The sequence below is a fragment of the Mirounga angustirostris genome, unplaced genomic scaffold (assembly GCF_029215605.1).
Source record: "Mirounga angustirostris isolate CCGP_5_RB_7025 unplaced genomic scaffold, mMirAng1.0.hap1 SCAF_2, whole genome shotgun sequence".
In the NCBI taxonomy this organism is placed as follows: domain Eukaryota; kingdom Metazoa; phylum Chordata; class Mammalia; order Carnivora; family Phocidae; genus Mirounga; species Mirounga angustirostris.
In genome coordinates this window covers 56,877,043-56,904,134 of record NW_026991710.1, presented here as the reverse complement: position 1 = coordinate 56,904,134, position 27,092 = coordinate 56,877,043, and the positions used below count along the sequence as shown (strand labels likewise).

The window sequence follows — 27,092 nt, the reverse complement described above, 5'->3', positions numbered from 1 at the left end:
GGTGTCCCCAAATGTGGCAGATTTTATTTTCCAAAAATGACTAGAAAAATATCTCCTATCCTGCATATTTTTCTACAAGTGTAAAATTGCCATTCCTCCATCAAACAATGGAGCCCTTCCCCACCCCATTCAGTAGAGGCTGGGTCTGGAACTATTTTGACCAATCAATGATAGCAAAGTAAAGAATAGAGCTGTGCCAGTTGCAGGCGTAACCATGAAATGGCCTTGCATCTTTCACTCTTAATTTTGGGAAGTCAGTTTCCATGTACCAAGTACAAATAGCTCAAGGCTGCCATGCTGCAAGAAGCCTAACCCACATCAAAAGGCTCTGAAGGACGAGATGCTGTGTGGTGAAAGAGAAATCGGACAGACAAACAGACACACCAAGGAATCAAGGTACTAGGTATGTGAGACATGGGAGTGAGTGAAGAAGCTGTACTGGACAATCAGCCCAGTCAACCCTTCAGATGACACTAACTGAAACTGCAGGAAAGACGTCAAGCAAGAAGTATCCACCTGAACCCTGTCAACCCAAAGAAACATAATAAATTGTTGTTTTCACTTGTTATATTGCAAAAGATAAACGGAAAAACAACCTGGTTGTCTTCAACAAATAAATATCTAGGGAAACCAAACAGACTGATGGTGGCGGGTGGGGAAGAGAAAACTTACGAACTAAAAGTTTATAAAAGATTTAAGATAACAATATTTGAAAGTTAATTGGAATCCTGATTTAATCAAATAAACTATATTTTTAAAGTTTATTATATTTATGACACATTAGTAAATTTAAATATTGACTGGATAATTGATGATATTAAAGAATTTTATTAACTTCTTTTAGACTGATAGTGGTACTGTGGTCATGCTTTTAAAAACAGATCTTATCTTGGGGAGCCTGGGTGGCTCGGTTGTTTGAGCAGATGACTCTTGATTTCAGCTCAGGTCATGATCTCAGGGTCCTGGGATCAAGCCCCGTGTTGGGCTCTGCGCTCATTGAGGAGCCTGCTTGAGGATTCTCTCTCTCCCTCTGCCTCTCCCTCCACGCTCTCTCACACATTCTCTCTAAGTAAATTTTAAAAACCCAGATCTTATCTTTAGAAGTACATACTCTAAAGTTAATGGATAGGGCCACCTGGGTGGCTCAGTTGGTTAAGCGTCTGCCTTCAGCTCAGGTCATGATCCCAGGGTCCTGGGATTGAGCCCCATGTCGGGCTCCCTGCTCTGTGGGGGGCCTGCTTCTCCTTCTCCCTCTGCCTGCCACTCCCCCTGCTTGTGCTCTCTCTCTGTCAAATAAATAAAGGGTGAAACAAAAATACTTTCATACAAACAGAAATGATCCCTACAGAAAAAATTTCAAAAGTCTAGTAAATAAGAACTATTTAAGGGAAATTGTCTAAAGAAAAATATTCAAAAATGGAAGGTCTGAAATGCAAAAAAAAAGAAAAAGCTAAGAAAATGGTAAACTTGTATATAATTCTAAAAACAATGACCATATCTAATTGTATTTTTAAATCCAGATAGCAATCAGGTCTGGGTAATTACAATATATGACTCAGGAAGGAATATCAACATCAAAGCATTCTTTAGCCATTAGCATTTTTCAGCAGAAGTATAAACATGCTGACTAGCTTTAGAACTTAAATATGCATATTAAAATATACAACATAATCACTAAGAGAAAAGATAAAATGTATAACTTCCAAACTAACAGAAAACAAGTTAGAATGAAGACCAAAAAAAAAAAAAAAACCAAAAACCTATCAACCTAAAAGAGGGTAAGAAAGGAAAATAAGAAAGAAAGAACACAGAGAAACTTAGGCAGGTAGAAAGCAAAAATAATTTTGGTAAAAATGAATCCAAATCTATTAGTCATCACTATCCATTTAAACGGATTAAATATTTTAGTCAAGAGAAAAGACTGTAAAAATGGATCCTATGTGTTATTTACAAGGAGACACGAGACACAAGGTATACTGAAAGTAAAAGAACTGAAAAATACATATCAGATAAGTGAAAATTAAGCTACCCTAGCTTTATTAGAATGAAATAAAATAAGCTTTAAGGCAAAAAGCATTACTAGAAACAAAGAGAGTCACATACAAAGTTCAATTCACTGAAAAGATAAACTAGATACAAATGTGGATGTACCTCACATGGCTTCAATACAAATAAAGAAATATTAACAGAAAATGATGAGATAGTACAAAAAATCCAATGCAGTAAAGAAGTGCTTCTTTGAAAAAAGACCAATAAAATTAACAGACCTCAGGCTAGATTGATCAGGGAAAGTAAAAAGCACAAATCAATAACATTAGGAATTTAAAGGGAAAAGTGACAAGTTCAGATTAGAAAAATAACAAAAGATAATACTATAAACAATGTATCAATAATTTTGAAAATATTGGGGAAATGGAACAAAATATAGAAAAGTATAAGTTTCTAAAACAGATAAATAGAAATTATGAATGTTTTATAACCATTAGAACATTTTGATCATCAGTAAAACTACTCAGCCCAGATAGTTTTACAAACATGTTTGATCATTCAAAGAAAAGATAATTGGCATGTTACACATAATAAAGAGAATATTATATTCTATTTCAGAGAATGGAATAGAAGTGGAATAGGAGGAGAAACACTCCCCAGCTCATTTTATAAGGATAATATATTCCTGATACCAAAATTGGACAGGGACACTGTAAGAAAGAAAATCCACGGGCCAATGTCACTCTTAAAAAAGATGCAAAAATCCAAAATATATACATATATAATATACTGTATATTATATAATTATGTAATAATTATACATAAAGATATAAAAACTACGTATAAAAGAAACTTTATTCTACCAGGTTGAAAGGTTGGTTCAAGAACAGAAAATCTATTACTGTAACTCACCAAGTCAATGGATTAAAAACAAACATGCTTTTATCTCAATAGTCTCAGAAAAAGTATTTGTCATTGTCTTCATTAAGGACAGTTACCACATTAAAATCAGATGTAGGATGACACTGGCTGAGTGGTAAACAGTTTATATTGCCCTCTTTGGTGGTGAAGGAAATATGATCTCAACTTTTTCAGATTTAAATGAGGTCTTCCTAAAGTATTATATCGAGGACATGTGTCAACACAAAGCGATCTGTGACTCTGCCAAGTCGGAAAGAATATTAGCTATAATCTAACTCTCAATAAAACTGTCTTGGTTTTCTCAATGAGATACCACCTCACACCAGTCAGAATGGCTAAAATTAACAAGTCAGGGAACAACAGATGTTGGCGGGGATGCAGAGAAAGGGAACCCTCCTAAATTGTTGGTGGGAATGCAAGTTGGTGCAGCCACTCTGGAAAACAGTAGGGAGGTTCCTCAAAAAGTTGAAAATAGAGCTACCCTATGACCCAGCAATTGCACTACTGGGTATTTACCCCAAAGATACAAATGTAGGGATCCGAAGGGGTACATGCACCCCAATGTTCATAGCAGCAATGTTCACAACAGCCAAACTATGGAAAGAGCCCAGATGTCCACTGACAGACGAATGGATAAAGAAGATATATATTATATACACACAATGGAATGGAATATTATGCAGCCATCAAATGGAATATTATAGAGCCATCAAAAAAATGAAATCTTGCCATTCGCAATGATGTGGATAGAACTAGAGGATATTATGCTAAGCAAAATAAGTCAATCAGAGAAAGACAAGTATCATATGATCTCACTGATATGAGGAATTTGAGAAACAAGACAGAGGATCATAGGGGAAGGGAGGGAAAAATGAAACAAGATGAAACCAGAGAGGGAGACAAACCATAAGAGACTCAGGAAACAAACTGAGGGTTGCTGGAGTGGTGGGGGGTGGGAGGGATGGGGTGGCTGGGTGATGGACACTGGGGAGGGTATGCGCTATGGTGAGTGCTGTGAATTGTGTAAGACTGATGAATCACAGACCTGTACCCCTGAAACAAATAACACATTATATGTTAACTTAAAAAAATAAGAATTAAAAAAAAACTGTCTTGGTTTTGAATAAATTAGTATTTTCAAGTACTCTAAAGAAAGTAGAAGGCAATGATAGCCACTGTTATGAACATTTACCTTGAGTTTATGTTCTTTCCTGTTCACGATCACAGCTGTGATTTGCTGGTCCATGAAAATCAGAATGGTAACCAACAAAGCAGGGATTGCAGCTGCAAGGTACACCCACCAGGGGTTTCCTCCAAAGGGTGGAACGAACCAACCTCGGTTTGGACTTGTTGGCTTGAAGAAGGGAAAGAACATTTTCAAAGCAATATTAATACATACTATTCGGTGAAAAATCAATGGGAGAGACACAATTTTATTTCTGGAGAGCCAACATATTCAAAAACAGAAGCAGTGCCTTACTTATAGGTTAAACAAAGATTAGTCACCAAAAACATCCTAAAGGTGGTTATTTTAAGGCGGTATTTTAAATGAAGGAGAGTAAGAATATAGACTGAGGGGAAACGGATAAATGCCATTTTGTGCATTTAGGATGATCTAAGGACTCAAGAAGGAAGACAGTGATTTATGTTAAGAGGCAGCCAAAAGAAAAATTCAAATATAACAGTAAAGACACAGGCAAGAAATTACAAAACAACAATGAATTTTGTCCATGAATTTTGGCAATTATACTGAAGTTATTTCTACTACTGCCAAATTGTAATAGTTTCACATAACATAGAAAAAGCTACAAATATTTTTATATGCTATAATTGAACTTGCTTAAATACTCTGGTCTTTCTTATACATTTGAAAAATGAGCCAGAATAACTGGTTAAATCCTTAGAAATATTACCAAAAATAAAAAATACGATTATTTTTCTAGTTCTCCATCTATCCTGTCAGATCATACATCTGTACTACAGAAAAAAAAAAAAATTTTCCTTTCCTTTTCCTAATGCTAAATAATGCAAATAAACCAAATGGAATCCTATGAATTATTTTCTCTACATTTACTAGTCACTTCTCTGAAGATATTTCTGTCTTCCATCTCCCTTTGCTCATAACTACATCACTGAATCTATTTGCATTTTACTACCTTTATTAGGTTGAGAACTTGGAAGGGAAGGAAATTTCTCTTGTTCATCAGTGCATTTCAAATCCCCTGTAAAGAGCCTCGCTCAAAGCAAACATTCAATAAATATTAACTTAAGTGAACTAATCACTGAATGATTGAAAACTTATCTTTGCTAATGAGTATGAGATGGCAGAGATAATGCAACAATCTATTTGCTATACCATAGATACCACTTCCTCCTTAAGTAGTTATTAAGCTAAAACTGCAGTTAGTTTAATTTTTCTGAGCAAGTATATAGTCTCAGTGATGAAGAGAGAGGCTAGGAGTGTTCTACAAAACAAGTGAAAGACACAATGAAAAATTAGGGAGGGATATGTAAGAATGACTGAAATGTAAATTTTACCCATTAGGCCTGCACAAACCAACAGATTTATAAAATGATTAATTCCTATATCTTCTTTGTAATAATTAAAATGCACATTACATACAAACGTGTGTGTATATGGCAGGTAGTTTGGTAGCAGGAAAAGAGCACTGAATTAGAAATATAATCTTGGGCATTTTCTTTAAATCTTTATGAGCTCCAACATCAACTTCATAAAATCAAGATGATGATAGTTACATTACATCCTAGAATTACTATACGGATCAAGGTGATAAGTTGTATGGAAATACTTTGGCTCATCTTAAATTCTCCAAAAATATAAAGCAGAGTTTGTATTTTTCAATAAAAATCAATATAATGTGAACCTTGCATTTGATCCTAATCAGGCATTTGATTTTAGTGAAGAAATAGTGTATACACACGCCTAGCAAAAGACCACCTCTGAAATAAAGAAACAGATAATCACACAAAATGAACTCAAAAACATGCAACAAACTCTAACAGGGGAAAGAAAGCCATAGAGTCCCAGGAATGACCAGCAGAAGTTCACCTACCTTGAATTCGCTTGGCACAATTAGTTTTGGAGTATCCACACCTACCAGGGCATCTATTACACAAAAGATGAGAATGGACAAGATAATGGCAAAGTCACTGATCAGTTTTCTTGCCTGAAAAAAAATAAAAAAGAAACCAGGGACTGCTTAGCACTGGATTAATATATTTGCCTGTGTTGGAAATGAACAAAATATTCTGTATTGGCTAGTGGTTTACAGTACCAGCGTCACCAGCAAATTAAAGGAGGTGTCACACCGCAGAGAGATTATTTTTCACATTGTTTTTGCATCACTTTCTCATCTGGCCAGAACTAATCTAATCGCACAGAACAGATCAGAGAGAGAAAGAGAGAGAGAGAGAGAGAGAGAGTGTGTGTGTGTGTGTGTGTCTGTGTTTGTGTATGTGTGTGTGTCTAGGCAGGGGAAGGGAATTACAAATAACATATTCCTGAAATATTGTACAAACCCTCTTCCTGTATGCAGCACAAAGGATATGCAGGTAAGGATGAAATCTAAAAAAATCTACACAAAAATATAGAATTCTGTTTATCATTTTGCGAAATAGCATTGTGTGTATAGGGCAAGACAATTCCATAAAGTAACCTGAAAACACTGTGAATCTAGCAGGAGAGGGGTTACAAGTTCTAGGGGACTGAGTGGACTCAAGACTTCAGAGGAACATGAAGTGATGGGAGAGCGAAATGATGACATCACTACCTCTGTCAAAGAAAATACTTTTCGCTGTAGGCTAGTGCTTAAAGTCTCCTGTATGTGGGGCATCTCTTCACCACCACTTCTTAAGTGGTGGTTGCCATGGGTTGGCAAACTCGAAGCTTCCAAAGTATCTGCCTCTGGTCAGGTCAAGGGCTGGGGTTGAGGGGTTGTAACATTAAACCCAAACCTCTCCCATGGAGTGGGTGCAGAATGGTCATTCTGGAGCCAGCAGGGGAGCACGGGACTGTTGGCGGCTCCTGTGTGGTGTCTGGCGGCACTGATAATGGCCTCGGAGCGCTCTAGAGCACAGACGCCTGTGTCCCCATGAGGATGGACACGGGGGGGTGCATAATCTGATCATTGCACAAGAATTTACTCAGCACCTTGTATTTTGGGGCTAGGGATACCACAGTGAACAACATAGACACAGTCCATGTCTTCATGAAGGTCACATACCCAAGGAAACCTGCTTCTAAACAAATCAGGGTGGATTCAGCAGCTTTGAGGTTTCCTTAGGGTGAGCAGTCAGTGTTCTGGTACTGCCAGATGAAGAGAGATCAGGCAGGGGCTGAGTGGCTGACAGTTCTGCAGTAGGGGGACTACCGCAGTCAGATGTTCAGTAGGAATGGAACTGAGGAATGGAAGTACTTGGCAAGGTGGGTAGGCTGAAGGCCATCATTGTGTTCTCTTCTTCACCGCTGCCCGGCGCCAGGAGCCTTGGGTCCTAACTAGCAGCAAGACCAAAGATGGCCCTGTTGGCTAGGAGTTCGTTTCCCTTTTGAAGGGCTGGGTTCTGCTAGGCTTAGCTCTCTTGAGAAGTCACACAAAGAAGCAGAAAGACAGCCATGGGCTATGTTAGGGGCGAATTAACACCAATTATACAACAGTGTCAAGCACAAAAAGATGGCAGGGATCGATACGGGGAGAAAAATATAGTGCAGCGGTTAGGAGCACAGTTTCTATAGTCAGGTGACCTTGGTTGGAACCCCAGCACATTCATTTTCTATCCGAAAATATCTATCCTTTCTTAGCTTCAATGACTCCATGTGCAAAACGTAGCCAAAATAATCCTTACAACCTCACCGGTTTGTTATAAGAATTAAATAAGATAAGCCATGAAAGTGCTTAACATAACATCTAGAACATAATAAACTCTCCTAATATATGTCAACTGTTGTTTTTTCAAGTTCCATGAGGCCTCTTTGGCTGCAGAAACCACTGGAATAATTAAATAATCTACCATCAGGAGGTCTTTAGAGGGAATCATCAATTCCAAGAAACAAGATATAAAAGCCCAGTAATAATATAGAACTGCCACTCGACTAATTTTGGTTGGAAGTATCTGGAATCCCTGCAGAAAAAGGATGTTTCCCAGGGCTCAGTACTGGAGGAAACTCCCATCTCTTAAGTTTTGTGCAAGTAAGTGTTGACACAGGCAGTTCAGGATGGTCTGGCAAACATGGTCATATGAAACAGGTTCAGGAATATATTAAGATGTTACAACAATCTCTCCGGTCTAGTAGGTCATAAATCACTGGAAGACCAGAGGTCTTTTTGCAAAGGCAAAAAAGAAGTTATCTCTTTACGACCCTCCCAGTCCTTATCCAGTAAATCCAACTTATTGACAATTTAGACACGTTAGAAGTTGTTCAAAAGGGGGGGGATCGGTATTAAAAAGACAGTGCTCCTCCTTTTTCTCATCAACAGAAGTAGAGGGTAGCAAATGAATCCAATCTTCAATTCCTTGGTAGACAGCCCCAGCGCGCCTGGCACCTCTGGCCCTGCTAGGGAACAGACCTACATGACTGGAATCACTACCAGACACCTGGGACATGTTGCTTCTTTAGTTAGGAGAAGAGGCATTCTGAGCCTTCCATAAACTGAACACTGAAGCCCTAAACCTGCTCTTTCAGTAGTTCTCTCCATCTTAATTAATGGTAGTTTATTTTTTCCTATTGCTTAGGCCAAAAACTTTGAACGACCCATATAACTCCTCTTTCTATCATATCCTACATCTAATAGATCAGCAAATTACCTTCAAAACGTACTCAGGATGCTGTCACTTCTCACCACCTCCATTGCTCCCTTGTCTAAGGCACCATTTTATCTCCTGTGGTTTCCTGCTTCTTATCTCATCTTCCTGGTTCTGTACTTGCCCTCCTTCAGTACATTGTCAAGGTAACCCAGAATAATCATGTTAAAATTTAGGTCAGATGATGTGGTTGACAAAATAATGCCCCCTTAAGGATGTAATTGTCCTACTTCCTGGAACCTATAAATATGTAATGTCGCATGGCTAGAGAGAATTAGGTTGCACACAGAATTAAGGTTGCTAATCAGATGACCTTGAGATTGGGGATATGATCCAAGATTATTTTAGTAGGTCCAATGTAACCACCAGGTTCTCATAAATGAAAGGGGGAAGCAGAAGAGTCAGTGTCAGAGTGATGCACTGTGAGAAAGACTCAACTGGTCATTGCTGGCTTTGAGGATGGAGGAAAGGGCCATGAGCCAAGGAATGTGGGCAGCCTCTACAAGCTGAAAAGGTAAGGGAATGCATTCTTTCCCAGAGCCTCCAGAAAGGACACAGCCCTGTCAACACCTTGACCTTAGAGCATTGAGACACATTTCAGTCTTCTGATCTCCAGATCTTAAGACAATAAATTTGTGTTATTTTAAGCCAACATATTTATAATAATTTGACATAGCAACCATAGGAAACTAATATAAGTAAATAGATTATCTAGTTTAGTTTAGTTATTAGTTTCCCAAATTGATACACATTGTATATACACGTGGAAGAAATACTATATATATGTGTGTGTGTATGAAATATTATAAATTTGGAAGAAACCCTCAGCAACGGTATTCCTGTCAAATGTGGTACTATTATACCATAAATATAAAAGTAGCTAAAAAGACAAATATTAGTAAGATTCAGGACTACATTTCTTAAAATTTATGGGGAAAAAAGCTACTTTATTAATAATATTGCTTAACCTCATTAAAAATCACAGCCAGGGTGATATGTTCCATATAAAATATTCACTTCTATTTCCCCTTCCTTTCCCTTAAATTGTACAGTACAGTTCAGTTACAGCAGAAATCACTCCTGGAGAGTGTTTATGATCAGACATGCATTTCTAAGACACTGGATCCAGTTTAAATTTCATAGTAAGGAAATGGATTTTTCCCAGACTACTTTTGTATTCAACTCCAAATCCTCTAACTGGAGAAGGCAGGCAAGGGTGCTATTTTAGTAGACTGTTCAGGTCTTACCCTATACTAAAATTAAACTTTAATTTGAATGAGGGAAAACTGACAGTAGAACTATAAAGTGCCCGAAAAATGTCAAGTGCTGAGTAAATACAGCTTTTACTAGATACACCCTAGGACCTGTGAACAAGAGCTTTGACTTTAAGGAGATAAGAATCACTCTCTTGAGGTCCTTCTCACATTTCCAAACACATTTAGGAAAAAAAAAAAATACATGAATTTCCCTTCATGTTTTCTGTTTATTTTACTTTCCATTTTCATCAAACTTGAGGCTCTTTCAAAAACTCCAAAACAACAACCTTTTATGTGCCAACATGTAAATAAAGAAATCAAATTAGAAACCCATAGTTTCTAATTCCCTTCTAGCTCTTCTTTTTTTTTTTTTAGATTTTTTTTTTTAATTTTTTTTATTTATTTGCGAGAGAGAGAATGAGAGACAGAGAGCATGAGAGGGAGGAGGGTCAGAGGGAGAAGCAGACTCCCTGCTGAGCAGGGAGCCCGATGCGGGACTCGATCCCGAGACTCCAGGATCATGACCTGAGCCGAAGGCAGTCGCTTAACCAACTGAGCCACCCAGGCGCCCCCTTCTAGCTCTTCTTGGTAATGATTAGAAGTGCCAAAGTTTTCATGAGAAACCTGTTTCCACAGGATTTCATACCTAATCCTGTGGATTTGGGAGGTTTCAAATCTAGCTTGGACAGATATAACTTGTGGATGTCCTTCCAGCCAAACACTAAGTCCCTCCAAGTTCAAACTTCAATATCCTAGGCACATAAACTATGACAATCTAAGTGAAACACAAATTAAGACAACTCATATATAGCAAGGGCTTGCTATAAAAAAAAGGTTTATTTTTTAATGGTAAACAGATGTGCTAAAATGTAAGAGAATTCCTACCTCCATTCATGAATAAGGCAAAGAAAAGTGTTTCAACTAAGATCCTTTTATATCAAACTGGTTTTGAGCTCTTTTATTTTTGTTCACCATTTTTTTAGTCTTTTTTTTTTTTAAAGATTTTATTTATTTATTTGAGAGTGAGAATGAGAGAGAGAGAGAGAGAGCATGAGAGGGGGAGGGCCAGAGGGAGAAGCAGACTCCCTGCCGAGCAGGGAGCCCGATGCGGGACTTGATCCCGGGACTCCAGGATCATGACCTGAGCCGAAGGCAGTCGCTTAACCAACTGAGCCACCCAGGCGCCCCAGTTTACCCATTTTTTTTAATTTTAAAAATGAACAGGAGAAAAATATTTCTGTCCTCTAACAGAATTAATTATAAAATATCTCAACTAGGGGCGCCTGGGTGGCTCAGTTGGTTGAGCGACTGCCTTCGGCTCAGGTCATGATCCTGGAGTCCCGGGATCGAGTCCCGCATTGGGCTCCCTGCTCGGCGGGGAGTCTGTTTCTCCCTCTGACCCTCCTCCCTCTCATTCTCTCGGTCTCAAAAAAAAAAAAAAAAAAAAAGAATCCTTTCTTTAAAAATAAAAAAAAAAAATATCTCAACTAATCTAATAAGAAACACTAAGAAACAAGCTTAAATATTTAAACTATCAAAGTAAAGAAGAAATTACATGGATAGGAAGCGAAATTCAAACAACCATACACTGTTCTCTTGTTCTGGGGCAAAAACAACGTAATAAATCTACTATAAACATACTCTTCATGAAGGATAGTTCTTATTAATTATTAAGAGAGTCATAATCATGGAGACACCAGCAGGGAGAAGCTAGTTAATTTACAGGAGGAAAAAACGAATCTGGTTTCTCTGAAGCCCCAGAGGACATTTGGTTTTCACTTTGCGAGGGCTGCAGCTGGTCCTAAATTACCCAGGGAGAGAGGCTGTGTGCCTGCAGGGCGGCTCTCAATGGATGGAGCTGTTACAGAGACAAGTACAGAAACAGGGACCCTGTGGGTTCTCAGTAAATATTAATTCATGATGTCAATTCCTCTCACGACGGTGGTGCTTGGAAACTGCTAAACAACAGTGTAAAAAAAGCATTTATTGTAGATGAGAAAAAGTATACCAGACAAATATGTGCCTTTTGGCAATCACGAAAAGGCATAAAATACCATGAGAATTTTGAAATTTGATCCCCCCCTGCAGTAGTCAAAGCATAGCACTATAAAAGAAATAAGCATTGATATCAGTATAGCAATCATAATACACTGTACTTTGAATCAATAATACCCACTATAGTTAGAATTCAATAAAAGGAAAGTCTGATTTAGACTCCAGGATTTTAATGCTGTGAATTCTAGAGTCAGAGATTCGAGGAACAAAGAAGGGAATTGGATTGGGCACTTCCTCTGGGTGGTGCTTAGAGCTTCCCGATGGAAGTCTACCTTTAAAAAAATTGTTTTTCCAAGCATGGAACAGAGGGAAGTAGGCCTATGGAGTCTTTCAGCAGGAATGTGAGTGAGACTTCAGCCCACTCGGGCCTCTTCCTGCATCCTGCTTCAAAACTGAGCAGCAGAACAAAAAAAAAAAAAAAAAAAAAACCTAGTAAGTGTATGCCAGAAGCAAATGATCAAATCCCATGGGACATACTGTGTCTCAATCTGGGCACTATTATTCTAAGTAGAAAGTGAAAATCTGGAGCTTTTCCAGAGATGGGTAACCAGAGGAATAGGATTCCGGAAAACACACCGCATAAAAAACAATGGAAGGCCTTGAGAAATTGTTGGGAGACCCGTCTTCAAATATGTGAAGTCTGTCACAGGGAAGAAAGACTCACGTGTTCTGTGTAGCTCCTAAGGGCAAGGGCAGACCCCGTGGACAGAGGCTGTGGCAGGGAAATTTCTGTTTCTATCGGGAATGCCTTCAGAGATATGAGTTCCTGTTCTAAGAAGCATTCAAGCAGCCTACAGATGACCCCTTGTCAGAAATAAGAGGCAGGATTGGACTAGATGGTATTCAAAGTTCTAACACTAAAATGCAATGATTAAGACCCAATTATCAAAATTTCTTGGCCCTCTAAGAGGGTCTTCTTGATATATCCCCCCAAAAACATCATAATAAAGAGTTCTAGGGGCTCCTGGGTGGCTTCGTCGGTTAAGCAGCTGACTCTTGATTTCGGCTCAGGAAATGATCTCAGGGTTGTGGGATTGAGCCCCGCCTCAGGCTCCGCGCTCAGCAGGGAGTCTGCCTGAGATTCTCTCTCTCCCTCTCCCTCGGCCCCTCCCCTGCACTGCTCAATTGTGCTGTCTCTAAAATAAATAAATAATCTTAAAAAAGGAAAAAAGAGTTCCAGGACTTAAAAAGAAAGGTGGTTTTATAATTATATCAAGGTACAAAAATTAAAATTTTAAAAAGAATAATTAAGTCATATGTACAAATCAGACAATCTGGAAATGGAGCAGGAGGACCATTTTGTGTTAAGGAGTGGATTTCAATGCTGGTGACTTTTCTATGATGTGCAAGTAAGCTGAAAGTGTTTATGACCAATGAAGTACCAGGGTCAAAATTATTGTCCACTGACTGCTTCTGTGCCACCATTAAAAGCTCTCACAAAACACCTGGCTGATCAGTGCTCCCAACCTTATTTTGATTAGGGCTCAGTTCAGGTTGGCTGCATTTTTTGTCATATATCTATAAGAACTGAAGTATTTATAATCTTTGTTAAGTGTTTAAGAGGTTGAGCTAGACTTATAATCAAATACCCCTTTGTCATTCTTAAGAAAAAAATATGAAAATCAATATTGGATTAAACAAATTTGACTTTGAAAATTATATCCCTTGGTACAAAATAACACAAGAATTTGAAAATCAGATTCCCCTTCACTGACAACAAAGTCATTTTCTAAATGAGTTTCAAAGGCATGATGTGGTCTGACGTTTCTGCAAGAACCAGCTAAATGTCACCCAGCATTACTAACACTAGAATGGGACAGAGAATACATGCCCATTATTTCTTCCTAATTTTTGGATACATTATTTGTTTTAGTTTGATAGTTTTTACCATTCACCAGAGAGTTTCTGGGAAAAAAAGAAAAAAGAAAGGGGTGTCACCTGATTCTTATAAAGAGCTGTTTACCAACTAAACACATCCTACTTTAATAGAACTGTCACAGGCCAAAATGTCAACTAAAAGTCATGGAGGCAAAAATACAGCAAATTGTGGAATTCTAGACTGTTTTACATGGATAAAAACTAAATTTGTCACCTAACTATATTAGCTCATTAAATGTCCATTGAAATTCCTGAAGCCCTATACTTTTTTATTATCCATAAAGCCAGTTCCTCAAAGACCATCATCAATTTACTTAGGTCACAGGTAAACACCAAAGCTTGATTCCACAGAAGATAGTAAGCATGAATGGAGCAGAAGGATCAAAATGAGTCACACTCATTTGAAAACCCAAAAACCTAATTTATTCAACAAATATATACTTAGTTCCTACTAGGGACCAGGCTCATGAATTACCCATCCCTACCACCTAGTATTGTATCAAGCACACATTAGGGTCACAATATTTTTTTTTCAATATTGAATTAATATACTAATTAATTACAGAATACTGTTTTTAAAAAAGGATATTAAAGAAACTTCTGCTCAAGTGTCATCTAAACGAAGTGTAGAAAGTGTCACAGCTGTTGACGTTACCTGGAATTTACTTATTTAACTACCAATAACAATCAGGAGGCATATTAAAAAAAAATCTTGGCTCACCTGGATGGCTCAGTCAGTTAAGCATCTGACTCTTGATTTCAGCTCAGGCCATGATCTAAGGGTCATGAGATCAAGCCCCATCTTGGCTGGGCATGGAGCCTGCCTAAGATTCTCTCTTTCCCTTTCCTTTTGCCCCTCCTCTCTCTCTTTCTCTCCCTCTCAAAATACATACATACATACATACGTACATACATACACACATAAAATAAAATAAAAAAACAAAACAAAATAAAATAAAATAATCTTACCATTACATCAATTCATGTGAGGGTCAAAACTGTTACTTATTCTAATGGGGGAAAAGAGGAAATTAAGTGGTTCCTAAAGAAAGACATTTTTATGCCAATTACAACCATCAGCAAGCCACACTATATTTGACTATATATCAAAGTATCAATAAATTTTGCCTAATTTGGAAGTTGCCTAATTTATGAGTTCTACTACTACTAATCACACTCCTGCTCTCAGCTACTCCTTCCATTTTACCAGCGCATGTGCAGGGAAGGCATCTCTGTTGCACGCATATGATCACTTGCTGGTATGGCACTCTGGAAGAGCATTTCAGGTGCATGCCCTAAGCCATCTGCCACAGAAGATCCCAGATGATGCTGTGATGCTCCTCAGGAAGCTCTGATGCCAAACGCCTTTGACCAAAGACTTGAGGCTCATGGAACAGACCAGTAACTGTATGGGGTAAAAGTCTGGCGCACACCTCTAAAAAGAACGGGGAGCACAAAGAAGACAAACAGTGGGGTACACTGGTCTTTCATTCACATTCCCCTCGGCATTAGGGCTCTCTGGACTGTGCCCAATATACAAATTAAATTCCTGATAGGCAGGCTAATAAAGACAAACTCTTTTACCTTAAGTGCTCATACTGATGGATTGCCACTAGTCTCCTGAAGGAGAGAAAGTGTGGATAACTGACCCTGGTCTTGGCCAAGGTAATGACTGACAGAACTAGAGGAAGAGAAGTGTAACTATAAGGGAGAGAGATTAGAGCAGGATAAACGAGGGGACTGTGACAAATTTACTTTGATTAAAAAAAAGAAACTTGGAGAGGCAAATGTGATAAATATTATCTTTTGTCACACCAGATCTATTTTGTACCCCTTATCACCATGCTCTCTGCCTTGGGACATGGGCCTGTGTGGTCTGCAGTAGGTTCCCTTGCTCTCCAGCTGGGTTAGGTCTGGGAGCAGCCAGGGCAGGCTATCAGAGGAAAAGAGAGATCAAAGTACTTATTCCCACAGCTTTATTGCTGTGAGGTCGCCTCACGCTGGCTACATCCCTCCGTCCAAGGTCACAGCAGCTCCCAGGACAGCTTTCTCGAGGCTTTTCTCTTCTTCTGGGTTCCAGCAACCACTTCCTTGGCACAATCTTTGGGCCAGAGATGGACAGTAACAACCCCACTGCTATGAGCACTGGACACTACACTTTCCCTTATGGGTTCCCAAAACCTAACTGCACTTTTGTAAATAATGCTTAATAAACCCTTCAAATCATCTCATCCAAGTGTATAATTTGTTTCCTGCTGAGACTGATAGACCAAATATGATTCTGAGATTTTGATTTTCGGTGGCTGTAAGGGTAGATGATATTATTAGCCGAGATACGGAATACAGGAAGATGAGTATGTTCAAATGTGGAAAGAAAAATCACATTTTGAATTTGCTATGTAACAACTGTGGATCATCCACAGAGAGAGGGTGGCAGCAGCTGTACGAGGGGACCTGGCATAAAGATGGAGATAATGATTAATTTTTTGAAATCTGTAACTCTGGATCATTACTATAAGCTCTAGCTTAAAATGGAGAATTCACTTAATTTAGGAGATGGAGTCAGCAAACTGTCTTTAAAATTATAGAACACTCGAGCTTAAAAGGATGTTAACTGTCTTCTAGCTGAGCACTCCTTTTATGGGTGTGGTAACTAAAGTTCACAGTTAGCTCTCAAAGGGCACACTCTTAGTTAATGGTAGGGCCAGCACTAGAATCTGCATCTTCTGGGTTCTCACATCTGTGCTTTGTCCACAAAATGCAGCATTCATCGCTCCTTCACTGCTTTCCACGAGTCAGCAAGGATGGAGTACTGAGTCTGTGTCCAGCCATGTGCTAATTGATGTAAGGAATCATATAGAAGCAAAACAGTTTTCCAGCAGTTTACAGTCTGAATTGACTAACCTATAAATGTTTAGAAATGAGAATGCAAAAGAGAAATGGCTGGGCAAGCTAAAGGAAAAGAGGATATTTTGTATGACAAGGGCACTGTCATCTAGCATTAGCAATTTGAGATTTTAGCAGTTTCATGTGAATGGCTGGTATGAGCGAGGAAGTAGTAACAGTTGGCTTGATTCTTGTCACAGCAATCGAGGATTGTCTAATTTATTCTGTTTAAGCATACAAGTTGTAATTGTAGAACATAATATGTAAGCATAAGAATCTATAAACCTATTGGTCTCTATCTAGAGAGACCACCCTTCTAAATGACAGCTTAAATCCTAACATATTTTGGCAAATGAGAGAGCAAAAAAGATGTTATTACTTGTGCATGTATGAATTTATGTATGTACTGCTATTATTTAGCTGTAAATATAAAGTAAGAGAGATGACAGTCTGAAAGCCTACACACACCTCAACATTGCTCCTTAGAAATCACATATATTTTCTCCTCTCTGTTTTATCTTATGATTGCTATATACAATTCTAAACTATGCTGAGAAACCTCTTCATAGGAATTGCAACTGGAATGCTATCATTATTCCATTTTCACATGCTCATGACTTTCTCAGCAGCACTTATCGACATTGAGAAATGACCTGCTTGGGTTCTTATAAGGGGAAAATTCCTTTAAGGCTGAAGAGCTGTTATCAATTTGGGAGTTCTTGCTGAAGAAAAAGGTGATGCCTACATAGGCAGTTGAAATGATCTTTATTCATCTTAAGGTTGAAACTAGTTTATTTTGTAAATTACAACTTAACAATTGCTTCACACATTTTCTACTTTTCACCTGCTATGTCTATATAATAATTTCAGACTTTGGCAAGTAGGAAAGATAAAAAGGGTGATAATTCCCAAGATGTGAGCCAAAAAAAAAAAAAGAGAGAGAGAGAGGTCTAATGAATTAAAAACTAAGAAGGAAAAACCTCAATAGGGAAGAAGAATCATCCTCAAAGACATTTACCTAAGGCATCTGGCCTACACAAAACTCGTACCATTGAAGAGGTGGATTAAGTAAGCATGTTTCTCTGTGTGTGAACTGGTGTTACAAGCTCAAATATCTTCAGGGATGGGCAGTTAATCTGAACGTACAGAGCAGCCAAGTCTTAGACAATAGAGAGTTATGAGGACAATAACTATCTGAAAAGTACAGGTTCCACCTAAGGCCTCAAGCGTGTGTGCACACAAGTGTGTGTGTGTGTGTGTGTTTGTTTACACACTATGGTCTAAACAAAGAATGGCTGTAGGCTGAATTCTGCCTGTTGACCACCATTTTGCGATGCCTGTTTTAGACATATTAAGTTGAATACTTCTTTCTACATTTTACTTTGTAAAAATTTTTCATTCCTTGGCCCAGCTAGTTTGGGACATCTCATTATTGCTATGGTCTCAGTGCTGTGTCACCCTCAAATTCTTATGTTGAGATCCTAACCCTCCAAAAAGATTGTATCAGGAGGTGGTACCTTCAGGAGGTGCTTATTAGGTCATAAGGGTGGAGCCTTCATGAATAAGATTAGTGGTTTTATAGAAGAGGCCCTACAGAGAGCCCTAACCCTTCCTCCATGCTTGGACACAGTGAAAAGGCACTGGCTATGAGCCAGGAGGAGGGTCCTGACCCAAACTTGCTGGTACCTGACCTCAGACTTCCCAGCCTCCAGAACCATGAGAAATAAATTTCTGTGGCTTATAAGCCACCTAGTCTATGGTATTTTGTTATAGCAGCCCAAACAAACTAAAAACAATTATCAATCCTTCCCTTTTCAATTTTATAAGAAAAATCAGTTTTTATAAGAAAAAGTCAAAAAATTTCCTCAGTGTGAATATATTATGTTTCATATGTAGGAAATGAAAGAAAGTAATTTCAGCAACTCTATCTCATGTCTTCTAAAGTCTTTCCACTCCTTCCACACAAAACACAAGGGTAGAAATTTCATGAGATTCCAGCTGCAAAGAGCAGCTCATTGATAAAAATCAGGTATAATCAGGATTACCTAAGAAATACTGACATCCTAAACACTGAGAACTGAACTGCAAAGCAAAGGGTTATCTTAGTTTCACTCTGCAGGTAAAAAAACAAAACGCCATTAACTAAATGTTGCTCTTATCTTGTAGTCTCTCCATGAACCACAGTTTTGAATTTACGTTCACCCAAGCATATTAATGGGAGACAGGATGTCTGCACAACCCAGCTCAATTATCTGTTTTTCTGCTCTATGGTATTCATCATTATGGGAAGGAAATTTTGGCTCAGATGACGCTCCTATCTTATACCAATATGGGTGTAACAACACAGTTTAAGTTTATTCCCAAAGCCCATAATTCAACTACTAAATTACCACATGTACAGTTAATGAATTAGAAATTCTACATCAAAATTCTTTGCTAATATGAGGAGTTTTTGCTTATGTACTTTAAAACTATGGATTTAAAAGGTCTTTTTCTTAAAAAAGAAGAAGAAGAAGAAGAAGAAGAAGAAGAAGAAGAAGAAGAAGAAGAAGAAGAAGAAGAAGAAGAAGGAGATAGCAGGAGGGGAAAAATGAAGGGGGGGAATCGGAGGGGGAGATGAACCATGAGAGACGATGGACTCTGAAAAACAAACTGAGTGTTCTAGAGGGGAGGAGAGTGGGGGGTTGGGTTAGCCTGGTGATGGGTATTAAAGAGGGCATGTTCTGCATGGAGCACTGGGTGTTATACGCAAACAATGAATCATGGAACACTACATCAAAACTAATGATGTAATGTATGGTGATTAACATAACAATAAAAAATTTTAAAAATGCATTTCAAAAACTGAAAAAATAAATAAATAAAAGGTCTTTTTCTTACTCGTGCATTTTTAGATACTAGAATACATCCCACTTTTTCCCTCAGTACAATAAGAGTTATGATAGAATGTACGACAGAATTATGTGAGCAAAATCCTTGGAAGGCTTTTCAAAGCTGGACTTCAATTTGGTTAAAAATACATAACACACACATGGACAAAGACTGGAAATCAATTTTTAAATGCACAAAGTTGTATTGTGAAAGTTGAATTACAGGTGACTTTTTCATTCTGTAACACTGTATTATTGTTGATACAGTATAAACTCAGTGAAAGTTATTTAAAGCTTAGGTACTTACCGTGGTTGGAAAATAACGGCTAGTTTTGAATTTTTTCAGAGCCATAGAAGAGGTGTAGGTGCCCAAGAAGAGTATGAAAGACATGAGGGTGATATCAGGAACAAAATCACAGTTGTTCCCCACGAGCTTTCCTCCATATTTCAAACACTTCTTCGTTGACAAAAATGCCCAGTCAAAGGTAGCATTATGGTACTGAAAAAGAAAAACACAAAAATTTTTCTAGAGAACACCAACGCATCAAAAGCAGCATTTGATATTTGATGGGCTATGTAGGGATTAGGCTAAAAGTCTCTGCCGAACAGCTGGTGGGTAACCACTGGAGGGTGAAACTTGATGAAGTGTTAATGGAATAACATTGGTAAGGGAGGCCAGGAGGCTAGCAATGATTGAAAATACAATGGAAATGATGCAATCTGTTACCTAGTTTGAGCTACAGTCCTACAATCACCCATTTATTCCACAGAAACAAACCACAAAGTCCTTCTTTCCTGTCAACCTTCCTGAGAGTCAACTGAGACACACTAATATCCATAATGTGAGACTCTCTAAAACAACTGGTTGTTCAAAAAGTACTCACTTTCGCAGTGCACGGCTTCTCTGGACTCAAGCTGATGGCCCTATGGTCAATGCTCTCTAAAAGTTTTATTAGGCTAGCCGTGAATTTACCCAGCACTTTCACAAAAGAGCTATTTCTTTTCTAAATAACTAGAGACTGGTGGTTTAAGGAATTAAGCTGTAAAAATGCTGATGGTCCCTGCGTTTTCAATTGCACATCCTGATAAAATACAGCTTTTTGTTGTTGTTGTTGACTCCAGGTCAGCTTCATGAGTAGTCAGTGCTAGAATACGCGGTGATGGGCAGTGGATTTGTGTGGGGGTTATCTAATCTATCCCTGTGTTACATGACCTCAAGCTCATGGGTCAGTTTTCAAATTTTCTTCTATCTCATGAACTGCTATCATGTTGTCAGTACTTCTTGATAGCAGCTAACTCCTGTTCCTATTTTCGGTTTCTAATGTGCAGGAGACTCTTTTTGCTAGCACAGTGGTAAGGCCAGGGCGCTCATCCCCTAGCCGCTCGGGGTTTTAGCTGCCGCCAGCTCACACCTGCCTGCAGTCACATAAGACCTGCTTCACCTAAAATGTGATGCCCTCTTGCAGCCACTTCCACAACACTCATGGGGTGCTGACTACAATTCCCCTAAGAATGCTGAAAATCCTATGTGATGGTGTTTAGGAGGTGATTTGGTCATGAGAATGGAGCCTTGATGACTGAGTTTCATGTCCCTGTAAAACAGGCCCCAGAGAGCTCCCTTGTCTCATCTACCATACGAAGACGCAGTGAGAAGGCAGCTGTCTATGAGCCAGGAAGTGGGTCCTCATCAGACACTCAAACTGCCAGTGCCGTGATCTTGGACTTCCTCTTGGGTCCAGGGCTAATGAGTATGCCATGTGTTAAAAGAAGAGTTCTTTGAGAATACCTTGCAAATAAATATGGAAAGATAAACTTCTCCTGTCCTTTGGGGCAAGAGTGCTACTTCATACCAAACACATCATCAATATCCTTTACTACTCAGTGAATTCTCTTGATGTAAGTAACCTGGTCATAAAAGAAGATCACACATGTAAAAGAAGTATTTCTGACCAGAAAGAGTCATATTGTTATAGAGCTCAAAAGGTAAAGTGCTTTACATAAGTCAATGAAAAAAAAATGAAATCTAGATCTTTCCCTGAAATATTTTTTTTCGGTATTAGTTTCAACTTATAAACAGCTGAATTACATAATTATTCCTTTATCAAACTCTTCTTCTGAGAGGTGATTAATCATGTCTCATCTTGTTTTTCAGATTTCTGCATATGGATGTTTTTAGCAGAACACATTTAAAGTTTAGAGGTCATAATACGTAACAGATTTCTTTGTTTTCAGATCAGCAAAAATTTACCATAATATCACTTCAGCACTTTAATATCAGCAGATTCCTTCTTTATAACCCAAAGAAGTAAGCTGTGTTAAGACAATCCCAACAGGCAATTTTTATTGATTCTCTTACAGAGATTCAGGGTGAGACGAAAAACAATACACACGTACATAAAAATGATAGATATGTTTTCTCATTTACATCAACCTAAAATGCCAATATCACTATTTTGTAAGCCTCAAGTGATTTTTTGTATTGTCATTCCAACAATTTAGCTTCCAAACCATCTAAGGGCTTTAATATAAAAACTTCCCGCAGTGTGCACAGACATCTCAGAATCTATATACACGAAGTTTCCCACTCCCATAAAAGTTTAACTCTAGCAAATAAATAATTCTATTTAAATATCACTGAAGAGGCATCTATATTATTTGTGTTATTTCAGTGTTATTATTCCATATAAGCTGATATCAATGAAGATTAGCTTCATAGGACTTTAGGCAGCATTCATATCACAAACTAAACATTAAGACAAAGCATGGTTCATCTATTAATGGTGTGTATATGTAAGTATAAAAAGTAGAGTTTTAGATAATTAGCTAATAATTTAATTGAAACACATCTAATTTATAATAAATTTTTACCCCAATATATCTCATTTTGTTATCTATGAAACAGAAACTTTTGGGTACAAATGATAATTTTTACTTCAGAGATCCATTCTGCTTTGCCTATGTAAAGGGAACATAAAAAAAGAAACTGTACAGATTATAGTTACCACTTGCTATAACCCAATAGTTTTCAAATTTTAATTATCAGTGAAATATTTCTTCATGTAAAACCTACCTGAAACCCCAATATTTAAAACTGATAAAACTGAGTTATTCTGTGCTATGTAGTTAAGAGGCATTGAGCTTCTCTCTCTCCATACCCCTGATCCACCTCAAGGCAGACACTGAGTTACCTCTCTGGAATCCTAACTTAGTCTGAGGGGAACACTGCTTTAAAAACAATGCTGTCTTGGGGCGCCTGGGTGGCTCAGTTGGCTAAGCGACTGCCTTCGGCTCAGGTCATGATCCTGGAGTCCCGGGATCGAGTCCCGCATCGGGCTCCCTGCTCAGCAGGGAGTCTGCTTCTCCCTCTGACCCTCCCTCCTCTCATGCTCTCTATCTCATTCTCTCTCTCAAATAAATAAATAAAAAATCTAAAAAAAAAAAATGCTGTCTTATTAAAAGTTATCTATATCTGGGGCACCTGGGTGGCTCAGACGGTTAAGCGTCTGCCTTCAGCTCAGGTCATGATCTCAGGGTCCTGGGATCGAGCCTCACATTGGGCTCCCTGCTCAGTGGGGAGTCTCCTTCTCCCTCTCCCTCTGTCCCTCCTCACCCCCCACCTGTGCTCTCTTTCTCTCTCTCTCAAATAAATAAATAAAATCTTTTAAAAATAAATAAATAAATGTTATCTATATCTATCACTTATAAGTTATCTAAAATTGCCATGAGTAGTTTAATCCAAGACTGAAAAAACTATATCCCACAGGCCAAATTCAGCCTGGCCCCTGTTTTCATAAATAAGGTTTTATTGAGACATAATCATGCTCATTTCTTTACATAACATTCATCACTGTATTTGTGCTAGAACTACAGTGTTGAGTAATTTCAACAAAGACCAGATATCTGACCCGTAAGTCCTAAAATACATACTCTCTGGTCCTTTACAGAAAAAGTTTGTCTGCCTTGGTTTAATTTCTTGTCTAAGACTCCTATATTACTTTCCACTATACTTTTAAATAAAATCTTCATGCTTCATTCATATAGTACATCCCACATTTTTGTTTGATGACCTTTTATACTTACATTATTATTTCATGGATAGTGTTTTTGATACTGGTTGAGTCACTGTAAAACAGTTTTGGTTTTGATCATTTGTATTTTCAAATTGTGGTAAGTCATAGAAAAAGCAAAAAGATGGAAATGATTCTTTCTCAGGTTCACACAACTCCCAAAGAATTTATCTGAAGTAAATACTGAACATAATATCAAAACAGCAGACTGGGAAAACACCCTCATGGGCTTCAATCTCAGCTCTACCACTATTTAATTGGAAAACAGAAAAAAAGTAACTTCACTTTCCTGTGCAAGTGTCAATAAGACTTTTCACTTACATGGCTGAAAAAGAGGACCAGGAAGGTCACTATGATCACAGTACAGAATAGTACTCTTCACATGCAAAGCACTCTGATTATCACTCAGGACGTCATGGTGGAAAATGTACACCAAGTAACACTGGCTCCTAAAAGAGGGCAATCCTGGGTTGGACATATCCAGCACAGATGTTAAGTGACCTGAAGAAAGAAATCCCTGAGTCCCCTGAAATATCACGTAAGATACTATGTGTGTGAGTGTGTATCTGGGAAAAGCAACCATGGATTTCATTAGAACCTCAAAGGAAGCAGTGATACAAAGAAGCTTTAGAAGCACTGCTCGGGTGCTGTCATAAGTGAGGCTATTCCATCCTCACAGTACAACATTCTCTTTGTATGTCAACCACACTCCAGTTTTCATTTACTCTAAGAGCAAAGTCATGATCACAAGACTGACGATGACTTGTTAACTCATCAGCAAACGTTCTCCAAATAAAATAAAAATTGTTTTGTAACTACTTCTTGGTAAACTACATCCCTGTCTGAATCCTCATGGGCATTTTAAATTTAACATGTCCAAAGCTAGTTTCTGATTCCTCCTTAAATCCTGTTCCCCTAGGATCTTGCCCATCTCTGTTAATAGCAACTTCATCCTTCTAGATTCTAAAAGCAAAAAACCTTGAAGTCATTGTTAATTCCTCTCTTTCTCACATGTCACATTATGGCAAAAATGATCTCAAAATACATGCAAAATTAGGGGTGCCTGGCTGGCTCAGTTGGTGGAACATGTGACTCTTGATCTCAGGGCTGTAGGTTCCAGCTCCAGCTGCTACCACCCTTATTGAAGTCACAATTATCTCTCCTGGGCTTAATTCAGGGGCCTTTTATCTCACAGCTTCTGTCCTTTATTCCTTATAGGTGATTCTTACTCCCCTGTGGCTTTGATCTTTATTTCCTATACAGAATTCTATACATCATAATTTACTACTTATGTCAAAAGTTTAAGAACAAAACAAAAGGAAACATAATCTCAGAAGTCCCTTCTGTCTGTCAGAACTCTAAGATTAGCACATTATCTCTATTTCTCATGATGCTTATAACTTTCCATTGCAAGAATACTGGCCCTGCTGCCCAGAGAGATGTCTAATTTGTCTGGAGACCTGGATCTAGAAGAGACGTCAGATGTGAAGATGTCAACTTAGGGGAAGGAAAAGAGTGTGAAACATCTAAGGTACCCACAACAAAGTGAAGATACCACAAAAGATTATAAATATACCATGAGAGTGATGGGTAAAAGGAAAGGTACCTAAGAATGTTGAAAATCAAGGGAGGAGGAAAAAAGGGTCATATGTGGAGGAGAGCTGAGAGGGTCTAGTGTTGCCAAGATGATGAGGGATGAAGACAACAAAATCCACATTGGTTTTTTTTTCCTCTTAAATTTAACACATTCACAACTAACTCCTAATACTGAATACTCCTAATATTGAATACTAGAGGGAGATTCAAAGGAGAGAACTGAGTTGAGAAATAAGTGAGGATGAAAAAATTGAAAAAGCTACCCAGACTATTTTTTCAAGTAATACAGTAGCAAAAGGATAGGCTAGAGTATGCAAGTCCTACAAGATCAAGGCAAGTTCTTTAGGGCTGATGAAGACTTCTGCAGTGTTTGTGGTGGTTGAGAAAGAACCCGGCTATGGGGATGGAAGGAAGGAGGGCATGCTGGAAAAATACAAGAATGGGGAAAGGAAGGTGAAAGATTAAGTGAGAGAGAGACTGACTAGGGCTTTGGCAATTTTTTGCACCAGGGATGGATAAAGCCTAGAAATGACAGAAGTATAGAGCCTGCAGACCAAAGGGACTATGTGTCACTAAAAAATAAGAAAGAAGAACTGACCAAGACAGAGGCAGGGTTTAACTTATGATACATCAGGTTCCCAAAGAAATTTTAGTTAACTGAAATCATTCATCAAGATCCAACTGTTTGACATATTCAAGGAAGATATCTACCAATTTATCTACCCTTTTTATCTGGAGAACAAAAGTGAAGTAAAATAAACTTTAAACTGAAACTTGCCAGATAAAGGGAGGAGTTAAGATGGCAGAGTATTTGGGGAACCCTAGGCTTGCCTGGTCCCTTGAATACAGCTATATCAACATCAAATCATTTTGAACAACCAGGAAATCGATCTGAGGATTAAGAAAAGAATCTGCACAAGTGGAGGGAGAGAACGTGGCAGATGCAAGGTTTGGAGCTGTGAATTGCGGGAGAGAAAAGCTGTGGGGCCACCAAGGATAGGGAGCGCTTTTCATGGAGTGAAGTCAGGGAGAGAGGGAGAGAGTGGGAGAGGGAGCAGTGCGTAGGGTTTGCACAACATGCTGTGGTGAGGGGATCCACTGGGTTGCCCGGGGAGAGATCGCACCCCTTCCCTTTTTTTTAAGATTTTATTTATTTATTTGAGAGAGAGCAAGATAGAAAGCAAGAGAAAGAGCACGAGCAAGGGGAAGGGGCAGAGAGAGAAGCAGACTCCCCGCCGAGCAGGGAGCCTGATGTGGGACTCAACCCCAGGACCCTAGGATCATAACCTGAGCTGAAGGCAGCCACTTAACTGACTGACCCACACAGGCGCCCTGATCACGCCCCTTCCTGGAGTACATTTGGAAGAGGGTATATTGCCTCTCCAAGGACAAAAGGCCTGCTGGGAGCCTTTGAACAGCCGTTCAACAGTAGGGGACAGAGTTACACACAGAGGGCAGATAACCTGGTCCCAGCTTTTCACTGATCATCACAACAGACTCCAGTCACCGTGTGTGCGCAACATGGGACTGCTTTTCTGGGACACAACAGTGCCGGGTGCGGCACTGTGAGGCTCTCCTCCAGGGCAGGCGAGTGGGTCCATGCCTTGCTGTGCCCTTTAAGATTTGGAGTTTGAATCCCAGCCACTATTGGCCAGAGATAAAACACAGGAGAACTGTGGTGCCAGCCATGTCAACAGCCCGGGCATGGACAGGCTGAGGGCAGGGATCTGATAAAAGTCTGGGACACAGGAGGG

The 27,092-nt window shown here is 38.8% G+C and overlaps 1 protein-coding gene across 7 annotated transcripts in view; it reads right to left on the bottom strand.

Annotated features, from left to right (window-relative positions):
* Nucleotides 1-27,092, bottom strand: part of SLC4A4 (solute carrier family 4 member 4) — a 351,609-nt gene that overhangs the window by 35,259 nt on the left and 289,258 nt on the right. For all 7 annotated transcript variants that reach the window (XM_045881041.3, XM_045881040.3, XM_045881042.3 and 4 more), the window contains exons 16-18: nucleotides 19,983-20,174; nucleotides 5,985-6,098; nucleotides 4,103-4,264 (exon numbers count right to left, since the gene is read on the bottom strand). In XM_045881041.3, coding sequence (XP_045736997.1) covers nucleotides 4,103-4,264; nucleotides 5,985-6,098; nucleotides 19,983-20,174 — 468 coding nt within the window. The remainder of the gene's footprint in view (nucleotides 1-4,102; nucleotides 4,265-5,984; nucleotides 6,099-19,982; nucleotides 20,175-27,092) is intronic.